General features: G+C 38.4%; 1 protein-coding gene across 4 annotated transcripts in view; it reads right to left on the bottom strand.

Moving 5' to 3' along the window:
* Window positions 1-16,677, bottom strand: part of Osbpl1a (oxysterol binding protein like 1A) — a 206,631-nt gene that overhangs the window by 4,657 nt on the left and 185,297 nt on the right. For all 4 annotated transcript variants that reach the window (XM_076837292.2, XM_076837290.2, XM_076837293.2 and 1 more), the window contains 9 exons: window positions 15,429-15,563; window positions 12,645-12,742; window positions 11,624-11,806; window positions 7,252-7,359; window positions 6,269-6,358; window positions 5,756-5,882; window positions 2,644-2,760; window positions 1,990-2,113; window positions 676-766 (listed from right to left, as the gene is read on the bottom strand). In XM_076837292.2, the coding sequence (XP_076693407.1) occupies window positions 676-766; window positions 1,990-2,113; window positions 2,644-2,760; window positions 5,756-5,882; window positions 6,269-6,358; window positions 7,252-7,359; window positions 11,624-11,806; window positions 12,645-12,742; window positions 15,429-15,563 (1,073 nt within the window). The remainder of the gene's footprint in view (window positions 1-675; window positions 767-1,989; window positions 2,114-2,643; window positions 2,761-5,755; window positions 5,883-6,268; window positions 6,359-7,251; window positions 7,360-11,623; window positions 11,807-12,644; window positions 12,743-15,428; window positions 15,564-16,677) is intronic.

The raw sequence follows: 16,677 nt of genomic DNA, 5'->3' as shown, positions 1-16,677 counted from the left end.
CTCCTGATTTAAAAAATATTTCTACTCCTAAATGGAATACAAGATGCTACTTTTAAACAAATCCTACTACCTTTATGTATCAAATCCCTTATGTTTGAAAAGTAAAGATACTGTCTAAATATCAATGATACATGATATACGTATAAGCAAATGATCCTATAATTTTCTTGCATATATGAGCAAATAGCTGTTATTTTCATGCCAAAATATAATTCTGTATTTTACTTTCCCTTTATAATAAGGGACAGGGTTTGCTGGATAAGGAAGAAAATTAAGTTTAATGGGCCTTATCTATGATAATTGTATGGGAATATTTTAAATTTAATTTCCCAGTAGTCATTTTTCTTTGTCACATGAGCAATTCTTTTGGCTTTAATACTTAAATTCAAATGACTTTGAATAATATTTTGATAATAATTTGAACAATAATTAGTCTAACATTTGAATATTTTTCATAGTAATTATGTTAAAATATTTCAATGAAAAATTAGGTGGGAAAACTGAATAAATGTGAAAGTATTCTAAGTTCTTAGTGAGACCTCACAGAGCTCCTTCAAGATTCCATCCTAAGGACAACGTAGCAGGGTCAGCAATTCACAGCATCTAAAACCCCTGCTTCTCATACACACAGCAGCCTGCCAGAGGGCTCAGTCATATACTGAAGATGGTACACACCTCGTCTTCCAGTCTTCTTCTGACTTGGACCTGTTTTTACGGGCTGCTCGTTGTTTTTCCTCAAGCCGTTTTTTTTCTTCACTAGCTTGGTCTAAAACAAGAATATTAAATAAAAACATTTATTCTCTACACAAAGAATGCCAGGCACACAGATAAGCATAATAACTTTATGGACAACCACTCTCTGTGTGTATTAGTGTTCTTGACATGTCAAACATGAAGTTAAAATCTTAACATGTCAAACATGAAGTTAAAATCTTATATACCCAGGCTAGGAAAGGTGGGGTTGGCACTCAAAATGCCTTCATGTCTTTTGATTGCTTATGCCCTTAATAACCTCTGCATTTACCAAAAACCCCTTGCTTATTCATAAAGCCAAAAAATTATGTTAAAATGTTTCAATGAAAGATTGGATGGAAAAACTATTTTAAATTCTTAGTGAGACCTTACAGAACTCATTCAAATTCTGTTCATAAAAAATTAAAACAATTTTCCAGAATGCTGATGCTTTGTCTCACTGGAGACAATCAGACTAGTTAAGACAGGGTTTCTCCCCCTTGTTACTACTGTCACATTGAATCCGATGATTCTTTACTGTCAGTGGCTGTCCTGTGTGCATGACAGGATTTTTAGCACCAGCCCTGGTGCTACTTTCCCCAGATGTGACAAAGTCTCCAGATATTGCCATATGTTTCCTGGGGGACAGGGATTTTTCCCTTTTGAAGAACCACCATGTTAAAAGCAACACTTTAAAAATTTTTTAAATAATTACCCAAGGGAAGTAATGTTCCCCCTGCTCCCCCATCCCATATCGGGAATTGAACCAAGGTGTACTCTACTTGTGAGATATCTCCCCACCCCTTTTTATTTTGAGACAAGGTCTTACTAACTTGCACAGGCTGCCCTGGCCCTTACAATCCTTCTTCCTTAGGTAGACACCAACCAAAAAAGAAACAAGTTGCTGGGACTACAGGCCCACACCACCCATGCCTGGCAGAAGCCATGCTCTGAGGCTTACAAGATGCTATGTGAATTATGAAATGTAATTAGACTACAACTCAAAGTTGACAAACATGCTAAATTTCTCTCTCTGAAATTTAAGACAATGCCTCTAGCCACGTGTAATATATTAAATGATTAGGGTGTGTGACTGAGTTTCAGTTAACAACTTCTGATTTTCAAATTTAAAAACAAGTTAAATTTAAATTTTGAATTTCCAAGAAAATGCCAATACTCCAATAATGCTAACAATCACCAGGAATGAAACAAATGACCCAGTGAACTGTACCAGTTATAGCAGTAGACGCTTCTTACCTATTTCTCCATTCTCCATGGCTCTGATGTCAGGCCGTAACCTGCAGTCAGTCTTAGGAATCACGCTCTCCATTTCCTTGTCAACTTCATTCAAAACCATTGCAAAGCTGGTAAAATTATACATCTGACAAGAAGCAAAATGATCAAATTAACATATACCAAGGCATGATGACACCAAACAGAAAGCCCTGAAAGAGGCTGATTTGAAAGTGACCCCTTACTCCTTTCTCAAATTATGCCTAACAGTTTTCATTGACTCTGAACCATCTGTGGGTACTGGTCTCAAAGCAGACCTCACAATAACCTCTATCAACTTTCAGAACTATGGGCAAAATCAACAGTCATCTTCCTTCATTCCTGGCTGGGTCTGGAAGGTTTACACTGACAGGCTTCATCAGTTTATATTTGACAGAGGCCAGCCTTATGCCTAAGTAACATAAAGAAGGCCCACTGAGGTCCCACCCTACATGTCTTCCAGCCAGCACCAGAGAGGGTGGACGATGACATGAGTGTGCTGGGCCTCTGGGTAAGGAGGAAAAGCAGCAAACAGGGGCCAGCAGGGAACAACTGATCATGTCTCAGTGTTGCCTGGGAAAGGGCATCCCCAAAGCTGGCTATAAACAATGTGGCCACATCCAGCAAGGCTGGTCTCACCTGGGCGGAATTTGGAGGCCGTGGGGCTATTCGCCACAGGAGAACACTTCCAGGGATAACAAATACACTTTCAGAATCTGGCATTGGCATTTCATCAGACTCTTCAGAAGTGCTCATCTAGAAAACCAGCAATGAGCAACATTTAAGTAAGAAGTTTTAAGATATGTACATACACTTATGAATAATGAAATAAACACCATTTACTGCATACCACTAGAAAGTACACTGCAGGAGGGCAGAGACACCATGACTTTTTTCTTTTATTTCTGCAAAAAGTTTTATTTTCATTTGGTCTGAGGCTTGGGAGAGCGCGCCAGGGATGCAGAGCATGCTCACGGTGCTGGCAGACTGTGCTCCAGGGTGAGCCTTTGAAAGAGCTGCTCTCCCAGCTGGCCGTGGGGGTAAAGACAGGCAGCCACCATCCTCCTCCAGAGCTCCACTGTCTCACCCAGGAAGTGGTTCTCCAGAAGTCAAAGAGACAGGGGGTCTGCATGGTCACAGCCCAGGGCATGAAGATACAAAGGAACCTGGTTTAGACCAGAATTTTACTCATTCCTCTTGATAAGGCCTCTGCACATCCTCTCCCAGGAGATTCTCAGTATAGGAGACCTGCAGATGTAAACAGATCAGATGGCTGGCTGATGGGCCTCGACCTTGGTGGAATAATTCTGATGAATTTGGGAGGTCATGGTGGGTCAGCAATGAGGAACTAACCACAAAACACAGTGTTGGCTGTACTAGGAGAAGACGGGAGATTGGATGGTCCTGGAGGTTGTGACTGGAAAAAAGAATGCAAGGTGTTTGCAGGTTGGATGAGAGTGCTCAGGGGCCATTATATCCAAACACTGTTGAAGCAAGAGACGGATCTGCAAGACTGCCAGGTATCTGCAACACAATGACTTTCTAACCCATATATATTCACCTTCTCACACCTGGGAAAGACCGAGCAAGTACTGTGTATATGGAGCTGCATGTGCTGCACGGTGTCATCCGCATCAAGGCACCATCAAGCAATCATCTGTACCACACCACATTATGTTTTTAAAACTTCTGATTTTTTTAAAGACAAAATAACTCACTTGATAATTACTGTGAACCTTCTAAATGCTCAGCACTGGGATGCAGAACTACAAGAAATGCCTGACTTTTGAGGAACTTAATACACTGGAGACACAGCCAACACAGGCAACATTCTGAGAAAAATAAAACTTTACATCCTGGGGCACTTAACTAAACTCATTAATGACACAAACCCAGTAGGGATCCTGAATGCATCTGATAAAAAGAGAATTTAAAAAGATGTTAGGCTGAGAAGGAAACTAACATTTCCTTTGGCTATGCACCCTGTGGGCCAGAGCTAGGTGCTCTGCTTATTCAGTCTTTATGTAACAGGTCCAGGAGGAGCTGATATTACCATAGAGGTATTCATAAAGAACTCACGGCTTTGGAAGGTTAGTTATATTCCCAACATCACAGTTAACAAATCTAAACCATGGATTGAGACACTTTCAGTGAAATCATGATTTAAAAAACAGACAAAATTGATGATAAAAGCTTCCCACAGCACATGTTCAGGAACCTCAGAAATCAATGGAAGGGAGATGGACAGGAAAGGGAGAGAGAGCAGACGAGAAAAGAAATGAATGTATGAAGGAAAGCCACTGGTCTACAAAGACTCAGTAGGGATTCAGGGAATGTAGGGACGTTTTCTGGAGTTTTGCCAATGTCCTATGCTGTCCAAGCTCTGTAAAAGAGGGCTGTGTGCCAGTGAGGCTGTCTTCACTATGCTGCCTTCTGACTGGCAGGAGCATAGACAAGGAGTCTGGGTCAAGGGTTCCAGGATCCTGGGACATTTTCTTCTCCAGCCCCTTGGATTCTCTGACGGTTGGGACACCTCACAGGGTGAGGCAAGAGCAGGCAGGAACATAGGCTATGAGAGAAGAGTGAAACCATGCACACAGGGCTAAAGGGAAATACCAAAAAGCCAAAGCCATAGGAAAGTAGCAGGCTCTGGCCATTTAACAAAACTCTTCATCTCAGAAAACAGCTCAATTTACAAAGAAAGTCACTAATAAATATAACTTCTGCTTTTGAGAATGTGAAGACTTTTTAAACTTTTGCATGCATAACGAACATGGGAAGAGCATCAGAGACAGTGATTTTGTAGGTCTAAGATGAGGCCCATGAGCCTGCATTTGTAACACACTCTCTCAGACAATGTCAGTTCCAGGACGTACTTTCAGCAGAAAAAATTTCATCAATCTACTATGAGCAGGGACTGTTCTGAGTCTTTAATATCTGTTAACTCATCCAACTGGTAGGTGCTGTCCTGATCTGCGTTTCATAAATGAAGGTACTGAGGCAGAGGGATGTGAGCTTGCCATGCTCACAAATGATGGGAACTGGATTCCAACCCAGAGTTTGTGCCTAGACAATCAGGCTAGTTACCAGAAAGGAGTCAGTCCTCAAGTATTTCCTGGTCAAACAGGTGCACTCTTTCTTTAGCTCTCAACTGTTCTGACTAGCGGGTTGAGATAGGAGCCTGCTGCATGCTGGAGCCTGCCTGGGCCAGGCAGCAAGAAGCTAAGTGTCTTTGCCCATGGGAGATTCTATCAGGACACTGACTGACCCGCAAAGAGGTAAATTCAGAATGAAGAGCAGAGGAGTCCAATAATGGCACTGTTAGCCACCAAAGCCTTAACTTCAGTGACTGACGATAAGGAAGAAACCAACAAGACAGATAAACAGGAAAACGTAAGAGATCATTTTGGAGGAAATTTTAAATAATTTCAACCGCTAACCCACATAAGAAAATTTGTCTAAGGTGAGCTCCAATTTTCAAAAACTTTGTGAATTAAACCAAAGCCCCACACAGAACTGCTACACAGTTGTAAAAGTGGTACACAGCTACATCTTATAGAAGATTATATTAAGTATTTGCTACTAAGGCAGATATGTACTCATTTAAAAGAAGCAAGGAGAAGAATTACATGCATTAGCAACACCAAAAAAGAAACATCAAACTGTGATCCAATAACAGGCCACTTCCAAAAGGATTAGTACCAATGTAAGAGTCCAGTTACTCCTTGATACCACCTTACAGGATGTTCACCTGTTTACTGTTCTTCTTCTCTTCAGTGTTTTTCTTATCATTTTTTTTGTAAGCATCAAAAGTGGCAGGGTCAACACTGTACAGACACTCAGTCCACTTCCCATAGAGAGCACAGAGCTTCTTCTTACTGTGAAGAGAAATTGACGTTTAGCCAACAAGCCAATATTTAACCAAATATTAAAATAAAGCTTTTTATGAATCATTCTTTTAAGAAACAGTTATCTCCTGTTTTCTATTTGTTAGAATGTGAGCTTTTTAGATTATGACAGATTTTTTTTTTGAGAGAGAGAGAGAGAGAGAGAATTTTTTAATATTCATTTTTCAGTTTTTGGCGGACACAACACCTTTATTTTATTTTTATGAGGTGCTGAGGATCGAAACCAGTGCCCTGTGCATGCCAGGCGAGTGCGTTACCGCTTGAGCCACATCCCCAGCTCCAGATTATGACAGATTTTAATACTGACTTCTAGTGAACAACATCTATGCTACTCAACATTTAAAACGAAACCTTACCTTTTATCTTGAATGTAGCCTTCAACTTTGTGTAATTCCTTACCAAAAAGGCCACATGGCTTAAAATTCAACACACATTTGTCCCCAGTCCTAGGAAGGAAATATTAAGTCCAGATTACCATTTAACAGTAGAGAACAGTGACTCTGTAATCTTTCTGGCAGTTAATTGCTCTTACTGATTTTCTGTACAGGCCAGGCTCCATACAGATGCTGATTAATGCTCCATCAGTACTATACCCATAAAGGAAAGGGATGTGAGGTTCATCAAGAATAAGAAACCTTATTAGGACTTGAACTATTAAAGTAATTCTTATGCTGTTCCCACCTCACCCTATGCTCCCCCATATAAAATAACACAAAATAAACAACATAGGAAAAATAAACAGATTGGAATCAGGATTCTCAGGGGTTAAGGAAGCTCAGAGTTTATCCAGCTTTCTTAATCAGAAACGTTTTTTTTTTTTTTGGTACCAGCAAATGAACCCAGGGGTGCTTAATCATTGGGCTACATTTCCAGTGCTTTTTATTTTTTATTTTGAGACAGGGTCTTGCTGAGTTCCTTAGGGTCTCACCTTGGTGAGGCTGGCCTTGAACTTGTGACCCTTCTGCGTTAGCCTCTTGAGCCTCTGGGATTACAGGCGTTTGCCACTGCACCTGGCTCTTAATCAGAAACTTTAGTGAACACTATCATTAAATGGATTGTTTCTATGCCCTTAAGAGTTACACTGCCTGATTTTGTTTTTGTTTTGAGACAAGTTCTTACTATATTGTGTATGTTGCCCAGGCTGGTCTCGAACTCACGATTCTCTAGCCACAGCCTCCCAAGTAGCTGGAACTACTGACCAATATTGCTGTCCTACTGCCTGATTCATACATTTTCATGAGCACTACTTGCCTCCCTCTACCCTCTTTTTTAAAAATGAAACCCACTGGATGGTTTGGTAGAAGCTGATGACACGGGTGAGTACCCTGAAGAGCCTTACTTGTGGTTTGTGATTTCCACATTGCCATACTGCTCGATCCAGAGTTTACCCACAATGATATTATGCACACAGCAGGTGGGATTTGTCCATGTATATGCTTCATTGTGCCTAAAAAACAAACCAAACCCACAGAAATAATGAGAAGTGTCATTTTGCTTAAAAGTGTATCTGCTTCAAATTCTTTTACTCAGGATTACAAATTAGGCTTCTTAAAAGGACAAATTTTTAAGACTTTAAAAATTATTAATGTAACTCACTGTAACACAAGTATCAACTGTCTAGAATTCTTGTTTTAAAAGGAAACAAAGACATAAGAAAAACTTCCACCAAACTCTTAAGTATAAACTACATATGGGTTGAACATTCCTAGTCCAAAAATTGAAAATACAAAATTGAGTGCCAACATAATGTTAAAAATGATTTGGATTTTGAAGCATTTCACATTTTGGACTTTCAGATTAGGGATACTCATCTAATAAAATCTACAAACATTTTGAAATACAAAAGACTCCAAAATCCAAAACACTTTGGGCTTAAGCATTTCAGGTAATGAATACTCAACCTGTATATAATCACTTTATGCACTCAAAAAACTGGTGGAACATATTAAAAGTAAAATTAAATGGGAGGCAGAAAATAAACATGAGTCCAATTTGGCACATTCCATAAGAGTAGCTGCCAGCTCACCAAAAGAAAAACTCACTGAAGTGAATAGACTCCAATTTTACACATCCTTTGCTTTTGAAAAAAACATCTTTGTACATGTACCCTTAGGTACTGTGTTTTTAAATTTTATTTTTAATTTATGTATGGAAAAATATTTTTTTTGCAATTTTTTTGCAAAACAATTTCTGTGCCCTGTTCTATGAGTTTAATGCATACAGAGATCTACGTAATTATCACCAACACAATCAGAATATGGAGCGACTCCATCACCGTCCCAAAATTTGCTCATACTTCCCTTATGCAGTCAGACCTTCCTCTATTCCTAATCCTCAAATCCCTAATCCCATCCTGAATCCCTAAACATCTTACCTGTTCTGAAAAAAAAATAGTTTTATCTTTTTCAGAATGTTACATAAATAAAATGATATAGTACATAATCTCTTAAGTTTAGCTTCTTCAATTTGTAGAATGCATTGGAAATTCAGTTATGTTCTTCTATGTATCAATAATTCATTCTTTTCATCGCTGAGTAATATTCCATTGTATGAATATGCTATAGTTTAACCATACACCCAGTGAAGGGCATTTAAGTGGTATTCGGGTTTTGGTGATTATAAATAAGATTACTGTACAAGATTGTACAGAGGTTTTGGTATGGACATATTTTTTCTTTTCTCTAAGATAGGAGTACTGAATCATGTGGTAACCATATGGCTAACTTTATACAAAATCACCAAAGTGTTCTCCAGAGTGTCTCTACCATTTAACATTTCCCACCAACAATATATGAGATTTCTAGTTTGCCCTACATCCTTGTCAGCACTTTGTTGTTTTTTTTTTTTTTTTATAACTTTTATTTATTTATTTTTATGTGGTGCTGAGGATTGAACCCAGTGCCTCAGGCTTGTGAGGTAAGCACTCTACCACTGAGCTACAACCCCAGCCCATCGTTCTGTTATTTCTTATTGTTTTCAGTTCTTTATATATTCTGGATACAAATCCTTTGTTTCATATATGATTTGTAAGTAATTGTGACTGGTCTATATTTTTTTTATAGTATGAATAGTTTTCTTTACAGAGCAAAAGTTTTTAATTTTGATAAAACATCAATTTTATGGATTGTGCTTTTGATATTGTATCTATACAAGGTCTTTGCAAAAATCCAAAGTCATAAGATTTTTTTTCGTCCCAAAGCATTTTATTTTATGTTTTATTTTAGAGTATGATCTACTTTGAATTTAAAGTGTGAAGGATAGCTGAGGTTCATTTTTTAACATAGAGATGTACACTAGTCCCCATACATTAGGTGGAAATGACCACCTTTCTTACTCGCATCATCCTTACATCTTTGTGAAAAATCAACTGACTTGGGCCGGGATGTGGCTCAAGCGGTAGCGTGATCGCCTGGCATGCGTGCGGCCTGAGTTCGATCCTCAGCACCACATACAAGCAAAGATGTTGTGTCCACCGAAAACTAAAAAATAAATATTAAAAAATTCTCTCTCTCTCTCTCTCTCTCTCTCTTAAAAAAAAATCAACTGACCATATTTCTGTGGGGTCAATTTCTGGACTCTTCTCTGTTCCACTAATGTATATGGTCAGCCCTTTTGCCAATACCACAAAGTCTGGGTTATGATAGTTTTAAAATCTTCAAATTGGGTACTGGGAGCCTATCAATCCTGTTTTCCCTTTTCAAAACTGTTTTGGCTGTGCTATTTTATTTGCCTTTCCATATAAAATTAGAATATAGGTCTCTGTATCTATTAAAATCAACAAGAGATTTTTGATTTGGTTGTGCTAATAAAGACTGCTTACAGATCAACCAGGGAGAACTGATATCTTTACTAGACTGAGGCTTCTGAATACATTGAGATACAATTTGTCTCCCCATCACTCTGGTATTATCCTTTAATTACCTTCATCAGGATCTTGTAGTTTTAAGCATACACAGTCTACATATTTCATTATTACCACTGTGCTGCTGACTTTTCCTGGTTACTCTATTTCCAGTACTGTATTTTTCAGTACTAAAATTTCCAGAAATACTTCTATTCTTTGCAGGAATGTCTTTCAATTTCTTCATTTGAGAATGTGCACCTTTACCTCAGGGAGCACACTTATAACAGCTGCTTTAAAGTTTCTGATGCAAATTTCAATATCTGGGTTGTTCTGGGGTTAGTTAGGAGACTGCCTTTTTCACTGAGTTGTTAAGGTTTTTCTGTTTCTTGGTATGACAAATACTTTTGGACTTTTGAATTTTATGAGAATCAGTGTCCTCTCTTAACCTTTTCTGGAGAAGATTATTTTGATTTGTCTTAATAGGCATTTAACATAGTTTCACACTACAAGTCCTGACCATTTTTCTGTAGTCTTTGATTGCAGTGTTAGTTTAATCTTCAGAGCCTTTTGGTGTTATTCAGATTCATTCCTCAGTAGCCATCCAGGGCTTTGGGCCTGAGGCCACACCAGTGTTCAGAACTTGAGGCCGTGAGCGGTTTCAGGTCATTTCAATGCATGAGTGTAAGGATGGGCTTAGAAATCCACCCACAGGCTTTCAAGATTTCTGTGTGAAGCTCCCTCCTCTCTGTGCTTTTAGCTCCACTATTAGCTACCAGGGATCCTTTCCTTTGTCTGGCAAGCTGGGGTTGGAGCCTCTATTCTATGTCTGCTTCCCACAATGAGGCCTTCTTCTTGGGCAAAGAGGCAAGAGAAAAGAAGTAACAAGGATTCCCTTCACTCTCTGGACAGGCTCCCTTCATCCAGTTCCTGTGGCCAAGGAGAACTTCCACTGAGTTTTCTGAACTGGTGTGGCTGATGCTGCCACTGCCACTGCAGGAAAGCAGATGTGTGCCCTACGGCTTGTTGTGGAACAAGGCTGGGAGATACAACAGACTGTTCCTGTCTCTCTGTATCTGCAAGGGATCTTTCTAGGGCCTCTAATTAGAAAGAGACAGTTTCTCTTGAAACCCTGTCTGCCTCCACTGCCCCATTTTGCGACTTGCTACATTGACAGTAAGCCAGGAAAAATGGGAAGGATCTCACTGCCATGTTGGTCTTTGGGATTTGATTTCTCTTTCCCATTTGCTTATCTTTTTTCACAGAGTCCTTGATCATTGCTTTTGTGTCTTCAGTCCAGGGTTTCTAGTGGTAATCAGAGAGGGAGAGGGCAGAGAGCTTACTTACTCTGCCTTAACTACTAAACTAAACTATTAAACTACTACCAAACTACTAAAGTTGTTGCAAATGTAATGATAGTTACTGAATATTTCTTTGAATTTAAAGCTAATCTTGCACAAGAATAGAAATCCTAACTTAATTAATAGCTAATAAGTGCCACACAATTGTATTTCATTATTTCTCAAAGTGAATTCATTTTGAAAGGTCTTTAAATAAAACATTGGTGGCATAATACATAGACAGCTAGTTTCATAAGAACTGCCAAGGAATGATTAACCCCATCGGTCTTAAAAACGACCCAAACACCATTGTGGAACAATAAGTTAAACTTTTTAGATACACCCAGATTGAGTAACAATGGTTAAGGCTATACTTTATAAATTCTTTTACATAGAGGCAGATAGTTTACAATTATAAATATTGTTACATTTTCTCCAGCTTTTGAATATTAAGGTGAGATCTGTGTACCTGTGTGTACGCTTACAAGTAAGTATGCATGAAATGAGTTGAATGTTTGATCAGAACTTACTCAAGGAGCTCCAAGGTGATGGTTCCTTTGGGTTCTGCTTCTACACTCTTCCCCCAAAACTTTAGTTTGGGATAGATTGAGCCATGAAAGATGAAATCGTTGTTTAACCCTTCTGCATGAAATGCACTGATTGGTGGGTGATGGCTGACCTGTTCAGAAATGAGTCTAAATCCAAGGTCATCTCTTTAAAAAAAAGAAAGGGCAACATTGTAATTATTCTATCATCTAGTGTCTACATTACTGTCATTTCAGTCAAAAAAGCAATTAAAATATTGAAGAAACAGACTTCACAAAGTAAATAATTCTTTATCATTGTCCTGATGAAAGAACAACTTAACATGAGGAATAGTACAACTGTACGTATGCACAGAAACTACTAAAGTTGTTGCAAATGTAATGCTAGTTACTTGAAATAAAGGACACTCACATGAATTTGGGTGATTTATATGAAATGGAAGTATTATGCATGTACACTTAAAATTTATCAATTCTTTCACCTTAATGTAGAGATATACAATGTCTCTACTTTCCAACATCTAAGGAATAAATTTTATGCAAAGAAAAGGAAGATGATACAAAAAAAACCACATAAATTTCCATGATTAAACAAGACACAGACTAGTGCAGGCAAACAGAACTGCACTTGAAGATACATTCCCTGCCTTTAAGGCAACAGTACTGCATGAAATCATGCTAATATATTTTATATGATTATATATCTTAAAAACATGATCATGCCTTGTAACTACATTTTAAAAAGAGAGAATCACTAATCCCATGTGATCAGGAACATTAAAATCCTCACAATTACGTTTTATGAATGTCCATTTAATATCCATTTCAGTATTTTTGAGATAGTAAAATAAGTTTCATAGAAACAAACATCAGAATTGTTAATTTGTCCCAGTCATACAGAATTATATATGGTAGTGCTCAAAATATTCATCTTTCTTCTTTATTGAAAAGCCACGTTAATCATGCAAATTCAACTATCTGTCCAGAACGGAATGGAAGACCTCACCGAACTAATTCATACGTCTCTCCCAGAAGCGGGTTGAAGGGCTTTCCAGTGCGTTCCCACTGAGAAGCAACAGCAGACACAGCAAATGCAGCTACACACTGTGGGACAGAGCATCACACCAGTTAAAAATAGCCCAGCCTGCTCTCATGCAGGAACTGAAATTGTGCTGAACACAGTAACTAACAAAATTATTTTGAGAAGTTTCATATTCTGGATTTTTAATAAGGCTCTAGAAATTTAATATGGAAACTTGGATATTCAGAATAAAAATTACTGAGTCTCTTCCTATAGTGTGGCTTTATTAACACCCTAAGAGTGCTACAAATTCTCTCAAGGACTTTTTTACAATCTTTCAAACCCTGTTAATTTTAATACCGGTACACATTTTTAAAAGTACACCTGTCCCTCAATATCTGAGGGGTACTGGTTCCAGGTACTTGCTTGGATACCAAAATGTGTAGATGCTCAAGTCTTTTCATATAAAATGGCACAGTATTTACATATCACTTACACCCCCCGCCACTTGTACATTAAATCATCTCTAGATGATTATGACATCCCAAACAATGAAAATAGCTAATATACTACATTGTTTATGAAATAACAACAAAAAAGAGGCCAGTACATATTCAGATTTTTATCTTCAAATACTTTGGATCTGAGGTTGACTGAATCTGGGGATGCAGAACCCATGAATTTGGATGGGTGACTGTACAACACTTTTAGAAATGAGGAAAGAGAGATGTAAAATAAACATTTAATTGGTGTTTCAAAGGTAATGAGGTAAGGAAATGTTGATTTATATAAAGGAAATTACAGAAAGATTCAGTTCAGAATACTATGGCTTTGTTTGAAGGACAAGAAGGTGTCTACTGTATTCTCTGCCTGTATTTCTTTTTTTTCAATTAATTTTTTTGTTTATATGACAGTGGAATGCATTACAATTCTTATTACACATACAGAGCACAATTTTTCATATCTATAGTTGTACCCAAAGTATATTCACACCGATTCATGAATGTCTTCATACGTGTACTCTGGATAATGATGTCCATCACATTCCACCATCATTTCTAACCCCATGTCCCCTCCCTTGCCCTCCCACCCCTCAGCCCTATCTAGAGCTCATCTATTCCTCCCATGCGCGCCCTCCCTACCCCACTATGAATCAGCCTCCTTATATCACAGAAAACATTTGGCATTTGGTTTTTTGAGATTGGCTAACTTCACTTAGCATTACCTTCTCTAACTCTATCCGTTTACCTGCAAATGCCATGATTTTATTCTCTTTTATGCTGAGTAATATTCCATTGTGTATATATGCCACATTTTTTTTTATCCATTCATCTACTGAAGGGCCTCTAGGTTGGTTCCACAGTTTAGCTATTGTGAATTGTGCTGCTATAAACATTGATGTGGCTGTGTCCCTGTAGTATGCTGTTTTTAAGCCCTTTGGGTATAGACCGAGGAGAGGGAGAGCTGGGTCAAATGGTGGTTCCATTCCCAATTTTCCAAGATACAGCACTAATCTCTAGGGTTTATAAAGAACTCAAAAAGCTAAGCACCAAAAAAAAAAAAAAAAAAAAATACCCCTATCAATAAATGGGCCAAGGACCTGAACAGACACTTTTCAGAAGATGATATACAATCAATCAACAGATATATGAAAAAGTGTTCATCATTGCTAGCAATTAGAAAAATGCAAAATCAATACTACTCTAAGATTTCATCTCACTCCAGTCAGAATGGCAGCTATAATGAAGACAAATAACAATAAGTGTTGGTGAGGGTATGGGGAAAAAGGCACACTCATACACTGCTGGTGGGACTGCAAATTGGTACAGCCAATATGGAAAGCTATACGGAGATTTCTTGGAAAATTGGAAATGGAACCACTATCTGCATATGTTTCTTAACCACCCATATGTATCTCATAAACATCTTCTATTTAAAAGAAAACTTGAAAGTTCAGTTCCTGGGTTGGGAACATAGTTTAGTGGTGGAGCACTTGCCTAATGTATAAGAGGCCTTGGATTCCATCCCTAGCACTGGGGTGGGGGGGTTTAGGGGAGGTGTTTCAATTCCTTGCCTTATTTTGTATATATACACATATGCATAAAATTATAAATACATGGCATGTTTGTGTATTCAGTCCCTTTTAGAAGCTCTTTAAAAAGGCATGAAAGAATAATGTTGGTATTTTGTCATCCTAACAAAATGCTACTTTCTAACTGGGTTCAGTGGCAAATGCCTGTAATCACAACGGCTCAGGAAGCTGAGGCAGGAGGATCACAAGTTCAAAGCCAGCCTCAGCAACTCAGCAAAGCCCAAGCAACTTAGTGAGATCCTGTCTCTAAAAAAAAAAAAAAGTATACACACACACTCACACAGGGCTGGGGATGTGGCTCAGTGGCTAAGCACCCTTTGGTTCAAACCTTGGTACTCCCTCCACAAAAAAATGAAAACCATAAATAAATAAACCACACACACACACACACACAAAATGCTACTTTCTAAAATGAAGACCTAGAAACAGCCTCCCAAACCAGATACAGTTGTGACCACCTTCTGTTTCTCTTGAAATTCCCATTGGTCTTTCATTATTGTAGAACATACTAGAGGACAAGTAGTAAGGAAGGGACACAGAGGACTCTTCAAACATGGTGGTTAAGATTTGAGAACATTTCCCAAGTGGGGAAATGTGTGTGTGTGGTATAGGATTGAGGAAAAGAGGAGGGAGACAAGTCTCTAAGATTTAAGCCTTTTCCAGTGCTTGACACATACCTGCATCCTTTCGACAGGATCAGAAAATGAACTGGCCTTGTGGATGAGGTAAGTATGCTCCATATACTCAGTTAGTCGTTGTAGGAAGCTCAAAGGCTCATTAAATATAACTGGCATCGTAATCTTGGATAGTTCCTGTTTAATGAGAAAAGTGAAACTGTTATGTACAATATGTACAGCAAACTTACCTGCTTAAGTGTTTATATAACACATTCCTGGAAAGGAACAGAAAGTCCGACCCATGCGATTTAACCAATGACAGTTTAATTTCACAAATCTTTCCAGAGCACCTTACAACATGGAGAATACTGAACAGCTAACGGAAATAAAAAAGACTATCCAGACACTCTCCTTGGGCTGCAGTGTATGCAGTTATGGTCCCAGAAATTTACATGACCACGGCAGGAGGATTCAAGTTTGAGGCCAGCTTCAGCAACTTAGGGAGACCCTATCTCAAGATAAAAAGTACAAAGGGCTGGGGATATAATTCAGTGGTGGAATACGCCTGGGTTTAACCCTCAGTACAAATAAGCAAACATTCTCCTTGGTTCACGGAGCGCACTATCTAGTGATGAACATGAACTGATGACTAGTAAAAAGCCCGCCTTAGACCAGAACTGAGCGATGGTGATGGGGACACAAAAGGCAAAATTCTTCATATAGATAGTAATTAATTAGGGGGTCATGAAGCTGAGGTCATTCCAGTGCCTTGGGTTCCTACATAGGCAAACTGAAAACCAATTCAATATAAACTTAGGATTTAATGAATCTGAAATTGCCTATGAATCTGAAATTGCCAAACTAACCTTGGGTTAGCAATGTTGCATTTTAGCCAATCAAATCTATTTTCTGTGTTTTGTTTCCTCAAAGAACATCTTGTAAAAACTTCTTCCCACTCCCTGGGTGGAGTGCTGTATCACTTGAAGCCTAGGGTACCTGTGTTATGAATCACTGTCTACTCAAATAAACTCATTAAGATTTCAGTGTGCCTAAGTTCACCTTTTTGCAGTGGGCAAAGTATCAACCATCTAGGCCATTTTGTGAATAATTTTCTGAATGAAATTTGAGACTGTTTTGGGAAATAATATTGGGCTTTTCTGAGCATGGCACTCTGGTATAATTGTGGAATAGGGTACTACAAGATTATCTATATTTTACAGAATAGTTTTCAATTCTGTCTGCCCTTTTAATGACTGGGCAGGCAGCCAAACTGCAATCTTTCAACTCTATTCTCCATGGCTATTCTCTT

The sequence above is a fragment of the Callospermophilus lateralis genome, chromosome 17, assembly GCF_048772815.1.
Source record: "Callospermophilus lateralis isolate mCalLat2 chromosome 17, mCalLat2.hap1, whole genome shotgun sequence".
NCBI lineage: Eukaryota > Metazoa > Chordata > Mammalia > Rodentia > Sciuridae > Callospermophilus > Callospermophilus lateralis.
The sequence above is the reverse complement of the archived record's forward strand: the minus strand, read 5'-3'. Positions and strand labels throughout refer to the sequence as shown.